Below are 18,845 nucleotides of genomic sequence, written 5' to 3'. Positions count from 1 at the left end.
CCTCCACCCTGCCAGCAGTCTATTTTCACTCCTTCCTCCTGCCTGGTTTAAACAGCAGCAGATCTTCTGAATATATCTACACTGATGGGCGTGGTGTTCTGGAAATGAGGTGTGTTCTGGTACATTTCTGGAGTTTTATCTTGTTTATCTTGGTAACAGAAAACACAGGAGCTCCACTGACTGAATGCAACCTAGACAGACGCCAACAGTCAGACGTTCATCGCTATCTCGGTAACACAGGCGCTGTGCTGAGCCGAGCGTACACCCCCACTTATTACACACACATGAACACACAGCAGCACAAACCCAACTTTTACATCAACAATAAACAGAATACTAAATTTAAGAGTTAATTTTGGGTGGATTGCTATTGTAACGGTGCAGCTTCCTGGACATGTCCAACAAACTCTTCTCAGCAGAGGAAACTGAGCTGCTGGTTGACGCTGTGAAGGAGCTCCAGCAGCTCATTTACGGGAACAGCAATGTTATTTTATTTACTATTCTGTTTAAATGTACCTGAACACACCTCATTTCCAGAACACCACGCCCATCAGGGTAGATATATTCAGAAGATCTGCTGCTGTTTAAAGACAGGGATAGAAACTGAAAGCTGTACTCTAAGAAAAGAAGGCCAATTTATGATTTATTTACAGGCATGTTGTTTATATGTGCATGATTTAGGTTTATCCCAACATCAGAGAGATTCCCCTCATTACTGATCAGTCGTCCAATCAGAACTGATCCCATTAGGGTTAAAGGAGGAGGGGTTAAATATGTCGTACGCATGGTCGCTGCGCTGAATGGAGAATTAGATGTGTATTTTGTGCTGTAATGATGTATTTGTGCAGTTTTGAGCTGTAGCTCGGGCTGTAGTGAGTGTGCGGTGTTTGGGTGATCTCCTCTGCTCTGCTGGAAGATGCTTTTAGAGGGTCAAGCAGAGTTTAAGAGGCGTCTTTGAGTTCACCAGCATTCTGTAGAGGTAAGAGACCCTTTTAATCTGCAGCTCTTCTGCAGAGATGCTCCATCCTGAACCTTAACTCATTCTAAAAGGAGTTAATCCAGCTGTCTGTAATTTAGTCTCAGTATAAATACAGCTGTTCTGTGAAGAGCTCAGTGGTTTATTAGTGAACAAACAGCTTCATGAAGACCAAGAAGGAAGAACTCAGCAGACAGATCAGAGATAAAGTTGTGGAGAAGAGTTTAAAGCAGGGTTAGATTATAAAATCATCTCCAAAGCTTTGATCATCCCAATCAGCTCTGTTCCATCAATCCATCATTCAAAAATGAAGGAAAAAGTTATTCTACATCTGTTTCTACAAACCTACCAAGACATGAACCAACCATCCACCCAAACTAACAGATCCAGCAAGGAGAGCACTGATCAGAGAAGCAACCGAGACCCATGATCACTCTGGAGGAGCTGCAGAGATCCACAGATCAGGTGGATCAGGAGAATCTGTTCACAGGACAACTAGAAGTCCTGCTCTCCACAAATCTGATCTTTATGGAAGAAGAAAAACATTGTTGAAAGAAAGACGTAAGAAGTTCTGTTTGCAGTTTGTAGCTACAAGTCATGTAGAAACACAGTAAACATGTGGAAGAAGATTCTGTTCTCAGATCAGAACAAAGTAACACTGCTCATCACCCTGAACACACCCTCCATCCCCACTGTGAAACATGGTGGAGGCAGCATCATGCTGTGGGGAGAAGCTTTTCTTCAGCAGGGACAGATTTAGGAAGCTGGTCAGAGTTGATGGAGGGAAGATGGATGGAGATAAATAAATACAGAACAATCCTGGAAGAAGAAAAGCTGTTGGAGGCTGTAAAAGACTCAAGATCTTCCAGCAAGACGATGACCCTAAACATACAGCCAGAGCTACAGTGGAGCTATAATGATTTAGATCAGAGAATATTCATGTGTTAGAATGATCCAGTTAAAGTCCTAAAGACCTAAATCTCATTGATCTTCTGTGGAGAGACATGAAAACTGCTGTTCACAGACCAACGCTCTCCATCCAACCTGACTGATCTTCAGCTGATTTATAAAGAAGAATGGAGCAAAAATCTCTAGATGATCCAAGTTTATATTGGTCTTATAAACCTGAACGTTTGTTAAACTTTGGTTGATTCTGCTGATCTTTTGGCTGTAAAAGCTCCGGAGCTGCTTAAAATAAATCTGATGGCTCCAGTCAACAGTTGCTTGGCCTTTTTACCTGCGGTGTGAGTTGAGTGTGTTGTTGGGGTTTGTTTGGGTACAGTGGGGGGGGGGGGGGGGGATTAGTGGAGATGAATTTTAGATGTTTTAGAGGGTCGTGTAGAGTTGAAGAGGCTTTCCTGGGTTGAAGAGTGGAAGAGTTCAGTGTGGAAATGAAGTCTAACGTCAGTTATCGAATCCCCCACTGAAAATGGTTGGTGTTTTATATACGGGCATGTGTGTGTGTGTGTGTGTGTGTGTGTGTGTGTGTGTGTGTGTGAGAGAGAGAGCTGGAGAAATCGATTAATATTTCATTAATACCTGAAGAACACTTAAGCAATAGACTTGACCGTAACGTTGACTAAACCCACACTTAAATTCATTTCTGCAAATATTTTATTGTATCTATAATAGTATAGAAATTAAGTGTGAATTCATTAATTCTTATGCTTTTTGCATGTTTGTCTTTAAAATGTTTCAGATCATCAAACAAATTTAAATATTAGTAAAAGACAAAACAAATAAACACAAAATGCAGTTTTTTCAATTGATATTTTTATTATTAAGGGAGAAAATGTTCCTGTGTGAAAAAGTGTTTAAAAAAAAGTGGAATTTAGTTCCACTCTTCTTTACAGAATTATTTAAATTCAGACACACTGGATTTAAGATTATCCACAGCATCTCAATCAGATTCAAGTCGGGACTTTCACTAGGCCACTCCAAAAAGTCTTCACTTTGTTTTTCTTTAGCCAATCAGGTGGACTTGCTGGTGTGTTTTGGGTCATTGTCCTGCTGCAGAACCCAAGTTCGTTTCAGCTTAAAGCTGTGCTGGGCGATATGGCCTAAATTTTTTTTTTTTATATTTTTACAAAAAATCTGATTTTTGATTATAATCGATTTGTCTCCTCTTCTAAAAATCAAACTACAGATGACAAAGAAATGGTTCAAAACTAGGTTTACTTGTAATAAAATAATTATCACGCACTGACTTCGTATCTACACAGCTGCAGAGAAACTCACACACTGACAGACGCTGGATTATACCTCAGAACGTGGGTTTGTGACAGAAAAATGAGAAAAAATGCACTAAACGAGTCACAGAAGAAACTTTAAAGGAGGGATTATTATTGTTGGATATACACTAGATATTGAACATACCACCTCCTAGCAAAGAACTCTCTAGTGATGTGAGAAACAGATTTGTTTCCAAGACAACCACCCTTATTGAGCACCTGTGGGGCATCCTCACATTGATATATTGTATATATGTAGAGTATATATGTATATTTGTATTTGTCTGTTTATATTCTGTGTGTTAGATGTCAGACTAGGTGGATAACAGAGAAATTCAGTTTACCTGAAACTGCAGCACAGAGATTTCCATTCTTTTCTTTTCATTCAGAGAACTGGGCCAGGCTGAAGCACTGAATTGATCAGAGTGTGTGTGTGTGTGTGTGTGTGTGTGTGTGTGTGTGTGTGTGTGTGTGTGTGTGTGTGTGTGTGTGTGTGTGTGTGTGTGTGATTATCATCAGGCTTAGCTGGGATAAAGGTATGAAGGCCACTGATTGCACAGTGAATCTGAAAACCTCTTGTTCTCTTTCTCTCACTTTTCTCTTTTCTCTTTGTCTATAGGCGAGTCATCACCCGTGCACAGTGCAGCTTGTTTTAGGGCGTGGCAGTGTGTCTTTGCTATCGTAACGACTGGAAAAGTACACCTTGCTCAGCTCAAAACGCACAAAAGGCATGTACTAATTCTCTTAATTAATTATGGGAGTATTTTGGGGCGTAACATGAAATAAACCAAAATCTACTGCTAGATTCTTTATGCTTTTCTATCCCTTCTTCTTTTTTGTCTCTTTAAAGGATTTTTCGCAGTTTTTTCTCTGTATTTTATCTTTTGCCCCCTTTTTTGTAAGTTAGACATTTTTCTGCAGTTTTTTCTTTCTGTTTTTATACTCCTTTATCCCCCTTTCCTTCTGTCTTCTTTTTTAAATTATTTCTCACATTTTTCTTCGTCTTTGACCATCTTTTCTTTTTCCCCTTCCTTTACCCAAGTCTTTTCTTATTTCTTTCTCACTTTTTAACACTGTTCTTTATCACTATTCACTTGGATTCCAGTTCTAGCTTTTGCTTTATCTTTTCTCTCTCTCTCTCTCTCTCTCTCTCTCTCTCTCTCTCTCTTTTATCTCCCTGTCTGTCTGTTTTCATTGCTTTGTTCATCACTAAAATGCACAGCCAGAGTTGTAATATGACTACTGAAAAGGGAAATCTGGCCACTAATTAGCCAGTCATAATTAGCGTGATGCTAATTGAGGCCACCAACTCTGAGGAACAGAAAGCACCTCCGTCGTTTGATCAGACAATTGTGAGAAATTAAAAAGCTGTCATTTCTAATGTAGTAAAGCTATTGTTGAGTTTGGCATGCTGGAGTTACAGAACCCAAATCTACATAAAGATACTTTTCTTTAGCCAAAATATGTGATTGGCTGATATGTCTGTAAATCAATCAGATCAGATTATATTCATGAGTGAAGAATTATCTCACAGCTCAGACACCACCTGACTCAAACATAAATTAAATATGTGTAGAATGTGTAAGACTAGAGCGTCATGTGAAGGAAAGAGAATTCAGGCCCAAATTACTTCATTTCACCACTTTCACCAATTTCACAGCTCCACCCTTCTGTTTTACGTGTTCAGGTCTAGAGGAAGTGTTGGAGCTACATGATCCTTTAAACTGAGATGTTTTAGAGGAAAACTCCAAGCAGAGGACTGTGAGAATTATCATAAAAAGGCGCAAAAGACAGCAGAGACGGCAGCATTTAAGGTGGACTGAAGACATACAATAAACCCTTAAAGATAACTAGCTAAGCTGCAGCTCGGTTGCTGAACTTTAGCGCTCCACTACTATAGCTACAGTATATCCGTATCCGGTTGATTGAAGGGTTTATTTTATTATATTTATTTTTTTATTTCTATTCATAACAACAGGTAAGGGAATAAACTAAAAATGGAATTGGGCCAAAAACCTTTAACACTACTAACTGGATACCCCTCTCTAGAGCATCACTCAGCCCATATAGTGAGTAGCTTTTATCACAGCAACACAGCAGATCTCACAAACCAGTCTAACCCATCTAAAAACCAGCAAATACTACAGATTAACCTCATTTAACCAGCAACAGCAATATAGAAGCTGCAGATAAATGAATCCTGTTCACAATATCGGAGTGTTTATCACTGAATAAGAATCTCCATTTCTGATTCTATCAGCTGGTGTTTGGAGTTCAGCAGCGTTGAGATTGATTTTAATGAAGTGAAGTGCATTTTATGTCAGGAAACAAAGCCCATACTGTTTCCTCTCATACATTCAGCAGACGTTCAGACAGTCTCTCATATCGAATAGAAATGTGATTTTCTTTCTCCTCTCAGAGGTGTTGGAGATCAGAGGAAAAGATCTGGACCAGCTCTGCATGATGGAGGAAAGTTTCTCTGATTTTGCTATTTATAGGTTTATGTTTGAGTAAAATGAACATTGTTGTTTTATTCTATAAACTACAGACAACATTTCTCCCAAATTACAAATAAAAATATTCTCATTTAGAGCATTTATTTACAGAAAATGAGAAATGACTGAAATAACAAAAAAGATGCAGAACTTTCAGACCTCAAATAATGCAAAGAAAACAAGTTCATATTCATAAAGTTTTAAGAGTTCAGAAATAATCAATATTTGGTGGAATAATCCTGGTTGGTTTTTAATCACAGTTTTTTTTATGCATCTTGGCATCATGTTCTTCTCCTCCACCAGTCTTACACACTGCTTTTGGATAACTTTATGCTGCTTTACTCCTGGTGTAAAAATTCAAGCAGTTCAGTTTGGTGGTTTGATGGTTTGTGATCATCCATCTTCCTCTTGATTAAATTCCAGAGGTTTTTAATTTGGTAAAATCAAAGAAACTCATAATTTTTAAGTGGAATCTTCTCTCTTTTTTCCAGAGCTGTATATGCAAATTGAGATGTTAGATTTATTGCCTTGAAATTAGATAATTGTACTTTCTAAGATTCCAATCCAGTCATCAGCAGTAAAGTAAAGCTTTTCAGAGATGTTTTTTTACGTGTTAGCAGAAATAGATTCATTTTTAAAACCATAAAAATGAGGCAACTCTGAAGGTTTATTATATTTTTAAGTCTGTAGTAAATCTGTTTTTGGGGCTTTACTATTGATTTTAGTACAATAAAATAGTAATTTCAGCTGAATACTAATTTTCATAATTTTCATCTTTTTTTAATCAGTTAGCATTATCAGCTAGCGCCGCGTTAGCACCACTGAGGCATGAAGCTCCGGTAACCCTAAAAAAAAAACTCAGTAACCCAGAAACACAGCGCTGCACCGTTTGGTGGGACTCTGGAGAACACAGCCCAATCTGACACCTGTTCAGCCAATCAGAGTGACACTTCTGGGACAGTGGGCGGGGTTAAAGGTCATCCAGCCTCTCAGTCTGAATCTGTCAATCCCGCCAGAGCACAAGCCCCTGGAGCGCTTAGCTAATGCTAACAGGTGTGTGTGTGTGTGTGTGTGTGTGTGTGTGTGTGTCCTTAAAAAGTTTTCATTTGTTAAGAACAGGCTGGTTAAAGCACAAACAAATACATTTCCTTTGTTTTATACGTATCGTATTGCCAAGTTCTTGTAACAAACTGCAGGTTTAAGTTCATTTTTTAGCTTGCATTAATAAAAAAGTTAATTGTTACTTATCACACTTGTCCTATCATACACCATGTTTATTGCTATCTTCAACCCCACCAACAGTGTATTATCACTCCTTCCTCCTGCCTGGTTTAAACAGCAGCAGATCTTCTGAATATATCTACACTGATGGGCGTGGTGTTCTGGAAATGAGGTGTGTTCAGGTACATTTCTGGAGTTTTATCTTGTTTATCTTGGTAACAGAAAACACAGGAGCTCCACTGACTGAATACAACCTAGACAGATGCCAACAGTCAGACATTCATCGCTATCTCGGTAACACAGGTGCGTCGAGCCTGCCTGTACTTATCCTTTCGTTATGATAGCAAAGACAATGACCACTCACACGCCCTAAATCAAGCTGTACGGTGCACGTTTTACAGCTCGACTATAGATAAAGGTAAAATAGGGCCCAATATGTTCACAGTTCATTGTGTCTCAAACATATAATCATTTGCTTGAATTTTATTTAACATCTGGAACTGAAACATATTTATTATCAGCCTGAATAACATCACAGTCTAAAACTGATCTGTGATAAAGGAGGTGAGATAAACTCTACAGCTACAGACGGACTGTAGAGGTGATTTAAGGTTAGTGGAGTTTTATACAGTGAGATTAAGTGAGGATATACAGTAGGGGTTTCTGATAAAGTGGACAGGCAGTGTGTACGCTGGGTAATAGTGCAGTCAGTCACTGCAGTGCGCTGGATTGTTTGTCTTGTGTTCTGGCTGCAGTTCTACTACTATAGAGGCTCCACCTTAATAAGGAAAGACCTGGAGATCACCTGTAGAGGAACACTGACCCCTGCTGGAGGGAGGAGGAACAGGAGGAACACTGCTCAACACTTTTAGAAGAGAATAACATGAGATGGAAGTAAATCCAGTGAAGTTGCCAGTAAATATACTTTAAAAGAACATAAACCCCCAAAGATGTATATTATAAAATAATAACAGTATATTGTTATAATTGTGCACTATTGTGTTCCACAATAATGTAGCCACATTATTAATCAGTATATTTACAGTAAAATTATAATACATTATTTTTTTTTACAGTTTTACAACTGTATCACTATTTTTTGTACACCAGAAATGATGTTAAATATATGTGATCTATATTTACATTAGAGTACAAAAAGACACTTCTTGTCCCTGTCTTTTGTAAGTAGCACAGTTCTAGTATACTATGTGAGGAAAATAATGCACTACAATGTTTAGTGTGTTACAAATGTACTTTTATTTATTTGACATTTAAATGTGCTATAGCGGTTAGCGGCTAATGCTAATACTGCTCCAGTCCCGGTGCTGGAGAAACTTCGTTGAAAACTCACCTGTATAACTCTGTACTTCAGTGGAGTGTCTTTACTGCTCCTTAATACCTGACTGATAGAATTCATACATAAGGAGCACCGGATTATAAGGAGCTCTGATGATGATTTTTGTTCAAATTAAAGGATTTTAAGTGCAGCTTATAGTACGAAAGATACAGTATAATGTTTATTACTGTCATAATAAGTCATGAGTATGTGGAAGAAGGTTCTGTGGTCAGAAGAGACCCTCATCACCCTGAACACACCATCATCATCATCCCCACTGTGAAACATGGTGGTGGGAGCATCATGCTGTGGGGATAAGCTTTTATCTTCAGGGACAGATTTAGGAAGCTGTTCAGAGTTAATAATTAATCATTATTATAAAAAATAATTCATAATTAGCTGAGATGTTACGTAACTGTTTAATAAGTGGGGTTAATTGTGATTTTTATTGTACAGAGTTTTAGTGATCTGTACTGAACTGGTTCACTACTATCAGTCCGTTCAGCAGCGGCACTGAATCCATATACAGTCTGTGCTGAGAGACAAGATAAATGGTATAAACAGAATGTCCTACACCCTGTAAATCCCTGTGTGTGTGTGTGTGTGTGTGTGTGTGTGTGTGTGTGTGTGTGTGTGTGTGTGTACCAGAGCACAGAGAGTCGTGTTATTGGACGTTTCAGCAGCAGCTACTGGAATTCGATAGCATCTGACTTTTAAAGGTTGCAGCTAACAAGAAAATCTGCTTTTTGCTGAGTTGGGAGCTGCGTGTGTGTGTTAGAGAATGTGTTTGTGTGTGTTGTGTGTGTGTTGAGTGTGTGTGTGTGTGTGTGTGTGTGTGTGTGTGTGTGTGTGTGTGTGTGTGTGTGTGTTGTGTAAGGTTCAGCATGTTTCAGTAGAGGTTATTGACCTGTGTTTAAGCCGCCACTGTATTGCTTTTCTAATAGATGCAGTCGAGCGGATAATGAGTGCAGGGCCTTGTTGTCATGTTGCCGTTTTCTGTGTATTGATTAGTGCAAACACACACACACACACACACACACACATACACACACACTCCTGAGAGCTAGCCTTTTCTGTAGTTATGTGAAATAGTGCTGCCATTGCAAGGACAGCGCAGCTAAATGCTAACGGTGACTAGCGGGGAATGCTAGCACTGCCCTTTATGCAGTAGTGAACTGATTAGCATATTAGAAAAGATAAGGTAAGATAAGATAATGCTTTATTAATCCCACAATGAGGAAATATGCAGTATTACATCAGCACAGAGACCAGAGAAACAGGTCAGGAAAATATATAAACACATACTAATAAAACTCTATATACAAAAGAAAAAAATACAAAAAAAATGTAATAAAAGAAAATATATCAATCAATCAATCAATCAATCAACCTTTATTTTGATTAGGAATTACTGTACCGGAGAGCCCTGACATTTAAAACATTTAAGACCAATCCAGCAACGGCACCTGTTACTGGCACTCAGGCCTGTTACTCAATTTTTTTAAATAACAGGACTGAGTGCCAGTAACAGGAATGAGTTACAGTAACAGGAGTGAGTTACAGTAACAGGACTGAGTGCCAGTAACAGGACTGAGTGCCAGTAACAGGAATGAGTGCCAGTAACAGGAGTGAGTGCCAGTAACAGGAGTGAGTTACAGTAACAGGACTGAGTGCCAGTAACAGGAATGAGTTACAGTAACAGGACTGAGTGCCAGTAACAGGAGTGAGTGCCAGTAACAGGAGTGAGTTACAGTAACAGGAGTGAGTTACAGTAACAGGACTGAGTGCCAGTAACAGGAATGAGTTACAGTAACAGGAGTGAGTTACAGTAACAGGACTGAGTGCCAGTAACAGGAATGAGTGCCAGTAACAGGAGTGAGTGCCAGTAACAGGAGTGAGTTACAGTAACAGGACTGAGTGCCAGTAACAGGAATGAGTTACAGTAACAGGACTGAGTGCCAGTAACAGGAGTGAGTGCCAGTAACAGGAGTGAGTTACAGTAACAGGAGTGAGTTACAGTAACAGGACTGAGTGCCAGTAACAGGAATGAGTTACAGTAACAGGAGTGAGTTACAGTAACAGGACTGAGTGCCAGCAACAGGAATGAGTTACAGTAACAGGACTGAGTGCCAGTAACAGGAGTGAGTTACAGTAACAGGACTGAGTGCCAGTAACAGGAATGAGTTACAGTAACAGGAGTGAGTTACAGTAACAGGACTGAGTGCCAGTAACAGGAATGAGTTACAGTAACAGGACTGAGTGCCAGTAACAGGAGTGAGTTACAGTAACAGGACTGAGTGCCAGTAACAGGAATGAGTTACAGTAACAGGAGTGATTTTTTTTGTCATAAATATAAATTATGTTTACACTCAGTCTATAAATATTTCTTTAAAATTAAAGAAATTAATGGACTTGCTTTTAAACATGTTTTTTAAATCTCACATGAGTTTTTTGTAACCATATTCAGATTAGAAACCTTTAAAAAATAAAATTAAGATTAGCTTCCTGAGTTTGGCCAGGATATAAATAAATAAATTCAATTTGGAAGAGTTACAACAATAAATCTCTCCCATTCGGTGAAATTGCCCATATGGTTTTTAAAAGCCCATTCCAGTCTTGTTATTACTTTTAAATTAAATATTAATTTTAGGTTATTGAAAGAGCAGCATTTAGAATAATGCATTATGTTCTGTACTGTGGAGAACAGCAGAATCAGGTATTCAGGTAATTATCCAGCTCTTCACCTGCAGATCAGGTGATTCAGGCCGAGTGTACATTAAACTCCAGCTCACCAGTAATCACCACTTCCTACAGGAACCACTTCAATAATCAGCTAATTACAGATTCCCTGATTAAACAATTATGCTGATTACCTGATTTCACATAATTATAAACCATATTTTAAAGGGTCTATATCAGCAGAAGTGATTTTTACTTATACATGTTATATATAAACCACACCATTCACTCGCCTACCCATATTCTCTATAAACACAAACTACACTGTAGAAACTACAGCTGATCTCACTGATTAAACATCTCCTTCCACTAAAATCCTCTTGTTCTTGTTGTGTGTGAAATACAGCGGGTCTCTGAGTTGTTAATGATGCTGTACATGATAAAACTCTTCCTCTTCCTCATTTTCTGCAGCAGCTAGTAAAAGAAAATATTCAGAAAAACAGAAACGAGTCGATCAGGAAAAGCACCGTGTCTACATCAACCCGTCAATTAGTATTCATGGCCCCGCCCACCTCGGCTCGGGACCGCCCACAGACAGCAGAGCTGAAGCCGGGCGGCGACGCCATCTCGTCAGATAGGAGATAACTAACAGCGCTAGGAACAGCATGCAGTTCATTCCTGTGTTATTTGTGTGAATAACACATCAGTGTTTATATACTTTACCCAGTAATTCAGAGCTAAGAAACAAATGGTTAGAATTAGTCTATGGAGGAAAAACACCACCAGCCAAGTACACTAGAGATAGGTAGGTGTTTAGATGTTTAGAACAGTTCTGTTTACACTAGTTAACAGTAAAAATCCACCCCGGGGTTTTTTTCCAACTGTCTGGGCGACTTTATATATTAATAATATACTTTTAATATACTATAGTAAACTACTAGTCTAGTGATTTTATATTTATAAATATTTTAACTAAACTTAACATAATACTTTATTTATTTATATATTATTTTTGCAGTGTGAAGTACACCTACTAGGTTTAGATGTAGATCTTTTTAACTGTTTAATTTAATTAGATTTACTATTAGACTAAACACTTAAAAAATCAGCTAGAAATACTCAGGATATAAATGTGGTAATGGATTATTATATAAATGAAACCTGTTCCTAAACTCTCACAGCTTAAATAATATTTATAATAATAAAATCTGCTGAATGTTGATCTACAGTTTCTCAGTGATGGATGTGGCCTGTAGCTCACTGCTCACCCACAAGGGGGCGCTATTAGAAAACTAACCATCTAACGTTAAGAATAAATATCTAAACCCAGACCATAATTTTTATTTTATAATACAATAATATATATATATAAATTAAAGTTTGTGAACCATTTAGAATTTTCTATATTTCTGATTAAATATGATCTAAAACACACAAGTTTCAAAAATAGATAAAGAGAATCCAGTTAAACAAACGAAACAAAAATGTTATACTTGTATATTTATTTATTGAGGGAAATGATCCAGTATTACATTTCTATAAGAGGTAAAAGTATGTGAATCTTTAGGATTAGCAGTTAAATTAAAGGTGAAATTAGAGTCCGGTGTTTTTAATCAGTGGGATGTTAATCAGGTGTGAGTGGGCGGAGCCTGTTTTATTTAAAGTAAAGTGATTGGCAGGGTATCATGGCGCAAACAAAGGAGATTTCAACAAACATTAACGTCTATTTAATGTTCTCTGCTGTTGGGGGTGAAGTGAGGGCAGGCTGTAATGCAGAGCTCATCCAGAAGGTGGCAGTAAGTCCTCATTCACCTGTACACACACCTGGGGGCTCTTACCTGAGGAAGAGAGTATGAGATTTAATTTAAATAAGGTAACAAATGCTATTTTTCTAATTGGATTCGTTTACTTTTTATGTTCTTAGTTTAATATTAATCATTTTATCATTTCCTATCATTTTACCTTTTACCATTTTACTCTTTTTCTTAATTTTACATTTTATAAATTCTTTACTTTTTATGTGTAAATTTTTTTTTCTTTACACACATATATATATATATATATTATTCCTACATATTAAATGTCGGTTTAAAATTGGTATTTATTTTATTTCATTTTGTTTTTTACTATTTTTTTATTTTTATTTCTAATTTCTCATTAAATGTTTTCAATCCCTTTTATACAGTAAAAGCTCGGCTGCATTGTAAATGAGGGCCACCCTCAATGTATTCCTGAGTGAAAATAAAGCTTAATTGATTGATTGATTGATTGATTGATTGATTGATTATGTGTTCTAAACCAAGTAAACAAAAAAGCAGTTTGTCAGTCACTGAATCCTTATTTATCTTTTTTAAAGGAAAAGTGAGAGAATGACAAGTTGTGAGCATTTTATTTTATATAAAACGTAAAAATGTGACAATATATACACACAGCAACATATACAACATCGTAGAAAAAACTGTAGGAAAGAAGTACAAAAATATATATCGTTTGCTACATATATTCAAGGCAATATCGGTGCGGTGCATTTATACATTGCTTGCAACGAATAAAACACTGCGGTATAATAATTCATATCTGTTGAATCATGTTCATAAACAAAATGTGGAAATTAAGAACCTTGTAGATTATATTAATAATAATAATAATAATTATTATTATTAATAATAAAACATGATGCCAATATAAATTACATGTAAATTTTTGCTTTGTATTCTTGGGCAGTGATGCAGTGATATAGTATATTTCACTTTCTCTTCTGTGCAGAAACATAAGAGAACCTGAAGGTCTTTTAAACTTTTAAGGGTTTTCAATCAGACTGTTTTAACTCGTTATCTATCTAACAGATGGGTGGTTCTCTGGGTGTTTTAGGAGGCTTATCAGGCTTCACTTGCCCCCGTGGGCGAGGGTGGAGTACAGGCCCGCGGTGGAGAGCGTGTCCTTGCTGTGGTAGGGGGGTAGATCTCGGGAGGAGCTGGGGAAGGGGTAATGCAGAGGAGCGCGGAGAGGGAAGGCCGGCAGCAGTCCCGGAAGGTAGGGAGATATAAAGCTGGGGAGAGCGCCCCCTGTGGACGCGGAGGAATACGCCAGGTGCAGCGGATTTAACCCGAAACGAGGGTTAAACCCGTACACGCTCTCTCCGGCCAGGGCTTTACTCGCCGAGTTCTGCAGAGGAGAGAAAGCGGAGTGGGAACTGAGGGATCCCACCGTTTCTGGAGATCCCGGGAGGTTCCTGGAGAAGGTCGGGGACGAGCTCCCGGGTAAAGGTGAGCTCGGTTCATCTTTGGAGGCCAGCAGAGCTTCAATGGCCTTGACGATGTCTCCAGAACACATCCGCAGGGTCACTTCTACAGTCTCCACTTTCAGATGAGGAAAGATCTTCAGCAGAATCTGGACCGGATCCCGCTCTCTGCCGGACGGCGCCGGACTCGGCAGGTCCGGAGGGGAATCTTTAAGCTTCTCGCACTCGCTTCCAGACTCCGGGTCTGAAGAGACGATGGACAGAGGGCTGGAGGTGCGGTCAGACAGGCGGTCGAGGCCGGGGGACATGTCTCCGCCGGGTTTAACAGGTTCTCCGGGGAGACCGGAGCTGCTGGACCCTGGAGAGGCGAGCGAGGACGGCGGGGACGTGATCAGAAAGCCGTTAAACATGTAGGTGTTCAGTGGGTCACCTGTGAAGAAGAAAGAGACAAAAACTTAGCGTTAGAAGATCTGAGAGAAGATAGAAAAATAAAAAAATAACAATTTTATATATATATATATATATATACATATATTACTCCTGTTATTTTCTTGACCCTTTTTAAAGTTTGAAGAACTAGTATGAAACTTCTTCTGCTTGCCCTATTTTATTGGAAATACTTCTTCTCTAAAGTAGCTAGACAAGCTGTTTTCTGCGGTTTAAACTGAAAAAGGCACAAATTTCTCATTTAGTTTTCGTCCAGACTATGAAGGAACACATAAGGAATCATGTAGTAACTTGTTAAAGTAAAAGTGTTACATAATTTGCTGTTTGCAGCTGCATGGTAACTCAGGTAAACGTATCCTGTGCAACAGAGAGAACTCTTGGGTTTTCAATCTTCCGTTCCTGATTAGTGCCATTTCCATCATTATAATATTTTCAATGGTCTTTGCAGTGACTGCACTTGAGGATACTTTTAAAAGTTGTTGAAATTCTTCTTTTCAGATTGACTGACCTTCATTTTTTCTCTTTATTTAGTTGAGTAGTATTTGTTGCTTCTCATAACCTGGATTAGAACATTACTGAAATATTCACTATTCACTGTATACCTGTAACTCTACCTCTTCACTACTTTACTTTAACTGATGCTCTCAAACACTTTATTAAGAGACAAGAAATTCAAGTAATTAACTCTTGATGAATTCAGCACAGCTGTTAACTGAAAGCCTGCATTCCAGGTGAAGGTAATTTATAAGGATGTAAAATATAAAGGCTGTTTACTGACCGTATCCCTCCGCGCGGCTCTTGCTCTCCTGTTCCTGCTGACGTCGGAGCGCGACCTGCGCCGCCATCACCCTCTGCCGCTCCGCGATCAGCGCGCACCGGGCGCACGCGCACTCCCGCCACCGGCAGGCGCGCTTGTGGCCCTTGAGCGCGGACAGCACGCCGTGGTTGCGGCAGCGCGCGCACTTCGGGGTCCGCGGGAAAGCGCGCTCCAGGCCTGCGGGAGCGCGCAGCAGCAGGGGCGCGCGCAGAGACAGCGAGAGCGAGCGTCCGGACTCGTACATACTGAACAGAGGGAGAGAAAGGGAGAGAGAGTGAGGGGACAGAGGAGATACGGGGCTTTTACAGGACAGGGGGCGGGGACACAGGACAACGGGATACGCCCCCTGGAAACCACGCCCCACGAAAGACACGCCCTCACCCACCCACACACAGGTAATAGAATAAGGGGTGTTTTGTGTCTAAACTCAGTGTAACATTACAGTTTATTTTTCCAATTTTGGTTGAATGACCAAAAATCAACTATTATAATGGCTCATAATTAACAATAATCATAATTAATTAACAGGATATACTACATTTTTAAAACATTAGTAATTAAAGAATGTGATAATGTCTTGTTTAGAGTCATTTAACTATTTATTTTAGATACTGTTGACATTTTTTTTTAATCCACTTATTCTGATACATTTTACTTCATAATGTCAAATATTTCTAAAGCTGAATGTTAGTCTCTTCTATTCTGTTTTTTACTTTTTTTCCATTGTAAAAATATTTTGACTTATGTTTTTTTAAACAGTGTCAAAGTTGCTCAAAGTGTGATTTATTGTCACTCACTGTCACATGCATGTCTTTATTTGACTCTTATTATTATTATTATTATTATTATTATTATTATTATTATTATTATTATTATTATAACAAAGTCAGTTATGGTTATCAGTTAAGGACCAGTTGGAAACTGTATTCCACAGTCATGGTTTTAAGTGGGATTTCTTGATAAAACAGTATTTTATTAAACATCGTGGCTAAAGAAACTTTCATTTGCTAACATTTTATTAATTATGTTTATTATTACAGTAAAATACAGAGTTTTCTGTTCAATCAAAACACTTGCATTTAAACAGACTGAAATTTATTATGTAGTGTTTCTAAAAAATATCAGAAAAAATATAACTAATAATAACTTATAAAGTTGGTTACTGTAGGCTCTAGCTCTTTTTTTTTTTGCTGTGGTTCAGAGATGATGTGCTCAGTTTTAGCGGCTTTATATCGTAACAATCGGTAGTATAAAGTATAAAACACCACATTTTGAATTTAAATATTAAAATAAAAGTAGGGAGTCTCGTTATTTAATTAATGAGTTTTGATTTGGTCCCCTGCAGTTTTTAGGGTTAAAAACCAATGTCACGCCATCATACCGTCTAATACATTTTAAAAAACTTTATTTAGGACACAGACCGCTGTGTAACCAATCGTGGGACCGGTTTAAGGAGAAAGTCCCGCCTTTCAGGAGAAACAGCCAATCAGCTTGCTGGTTTTGCGGCGCACGGATGAGGGTCAGTGTGGGGAAGCCCCGCCCCCTCGCTGTGAGTTCAGGCAGCCGGTCGGATCAGCTGATGTAAACAGATCTGGATTTACAGAGATTTCTCCAAATGAAAGGTAACAGAGATAAACAGGTAAACTGTGATTAAACTGTTTCTGATAGCTGATTAAAAAGACTCTTCACTGAATCAAAACTCTCAGATTAAACCCGCTGTGTGATTAATAATCTGCAGCTGTGTGACTCAGTTAGCTTAACTTTACAATTAGCTACAGATAGATACTCAGGTTTGAGACAAATCTCTCTCTCTCTCTCTCTCTCTCTATATATATATATATATATATATATATATATATATATATATATAATTCATTTTTTTAGGATTGCAGGACTACTGTGAGCTATAATGAAAGAAAATTCATTTAGGTAAATAATTATCTAGAAGATATTGTGGATAGCCAGAGTTCAGTAATGTTACAGTACTTTATATTTGCAGTTTAAAGCAGTTTCTTAACTCTGATCTCTGCCCTAAAATTGTGTTTTACAGCGGATCAAACTGATCAGCTAATAATCAATCATCTATTGAGTTTACCTGTTCAAATGCCTAATCCTCCTTTGGAGCCTAAATTAATCATTATGTAAATCCAGCAGCGTTTGTGGGAAAAATACAGTAAAACCTTGGATTACAAATGTGAATTTATTCATATACATATTTATCCATATTGTTGGCAAATAAATTGCACATAATAATTAAAATGATTTTTTTTTCTCAGACTATAACTCTACCATCAAAATCTATGACTGTTGTACTGTTCATATGTCACATATAAATATCAATATTATGCAAATATATTTTTTGTCAGGTGAAAGAAAGTGGTGTTTGTGAAGGACAGACAGGAGGAGAGACAGGTGGAGGTGGAGAAGGAGAGACAGGTGGAGATGGAGGAGTAGATAATAGAGGTGTGTGTTTGTTTAAAGGAGGAGGTTATGGTTAAGTGTATTTGGGTTTATAGATAAATATCTGCGCTGAATCTCTTCACATTTTCCATCGTGTTCATTAAAAAATTAAATACTGAAATTATAAATAAAGGGAAAACAATCAGCGATGTTTTAATTTCTGTAAGATTGGTCTGACATCTCGACACAACAGTGTAGTTTTGTTTACTAATATTTTAGAGGTTATTTCTCTTTTCTACACACGTTTATTTAATTTCTTTCGCTTCATTCTAAACCCTAATAAGTTAAGTCTACTCAATTTGTTGCCTCAAATAAATTAAGTTTTTAAAACCATTTTTTTATTATTTCTAATATTGTATGAAGTTAAACAAACGTTCGTCTTTTAAGTTCAACAGACAAACCGCAGATACTTGACCCTCAAAATGTGGTGTCCCTTAAACTTAACTTTTTAAAGTAACTATTGAACAGATTTATTTGGAATAATAAAAACCCAATAATAAAACCTAAATTTCCCTACCAAATCTGAGTTTATAATTTTGGGCAGCTCAGGCAGAACAGATATGTAGTTTGTTTTCTAACAGACGGGACTCATTATGGGTCAGTATAGAAAAATCCTCAAATTCCCTACCTTTTATTTATCATTTTGTTTAAAGTATCATCTCTGCTGGATAACTTTGTAGTGTACAACACGTTGCTTTCTTGAAGAGACGTTAGAAAATATATTGTATCTCAAAAGTGAAACTTTTTGGAAGGTGTGTGTCCCGTTACATCTGGCGTAAAACTATAAAACACATAATTTCAGAAAAAGAGCATACAGCATACTGAACGTTAAACATGGTGGTGGTAGTGTGATGGTCTGGGCTACAACTTTACTGTACACAACAGAAGCCTTACGTTCACCATGACCAGAAGCTCCGCCCACTTCTATACTATATTGTTACA

At 37.9% G+C, this 18,845-nt stretch overlaps 2 protein-coding genes across 6 annotated transcripts in view; one reads left to right on the top strand and one right to left on the bottom strand.

Annotated features, from left to right (window-relative positions):
* The window catches only part of apbb2b (amyloid beta (A4) precursor protein-binding, family B, member 2b), a 283,469-nt gene that overhangs the window by 55,117 nt on the left and 209,507 nt on the right, over window positions 1–18,845 (top strand). The window contains exon 1 of one of the 5 annotated variants that reach the window (XM_049472301.1): window positions 81–109. The exons of 2 other annotated variants lie outside the window; for them this stretch is intronic. The gene's annotated coding sequence lies outside the window, so the exon portion shown is untranslated. Of the gene's footprint in view, window positions 1–80; window positions 110–7,001; window positions 7,106–18,845 lie in introns of those variants that run through there. 2 more of the 5 variants (XM_049472295.1, XM_049472294.1) reach the window with 2 other exon arrangements.
* Window positions 13,309–15,702, bottom strand: LOC103021351 (doublesex- and mab-3-related transcription factor A2). Its single transcript, XM_007235523.4, has 2 exons — window positions 15,405–15,702; window positions 13,309–14,609 (listed from the first exon to the last, which is right to left on the bottom strand). The coding sequence occupies exons 1-2, from the start codon at window positions 15,685–15,687 to the stop codon at window positions 13,825–13,827; spliced, it is 1,068 nt and encodes a 355-aa protein (XP_007235585.2). The 5' UTR covers window positions 15,688–15,702; the 3' UTR covers window positions 13,309–13,824.

Source organism: Astyanax mexicanus, chromosome 25 (assembly GCF_023375975.1).
Source record: "Astyanax mexicanus isolate ESR-SI-001 chromosome 25, AstMex3_surface, whole genome shotgun sequence".
Taxonomy (NCBI): Eukaryota; Metazoa; Chordata; class Actinopteri; order Characiformes; family Acestrorhamphidae; genus Astyanax; species Astyanax mexicanus.
The sequence above is the reverse complement of the archived record's forward strand: the minus strand, read 5'-3'. Positions and strand labels throughout refer to the sequence as shown.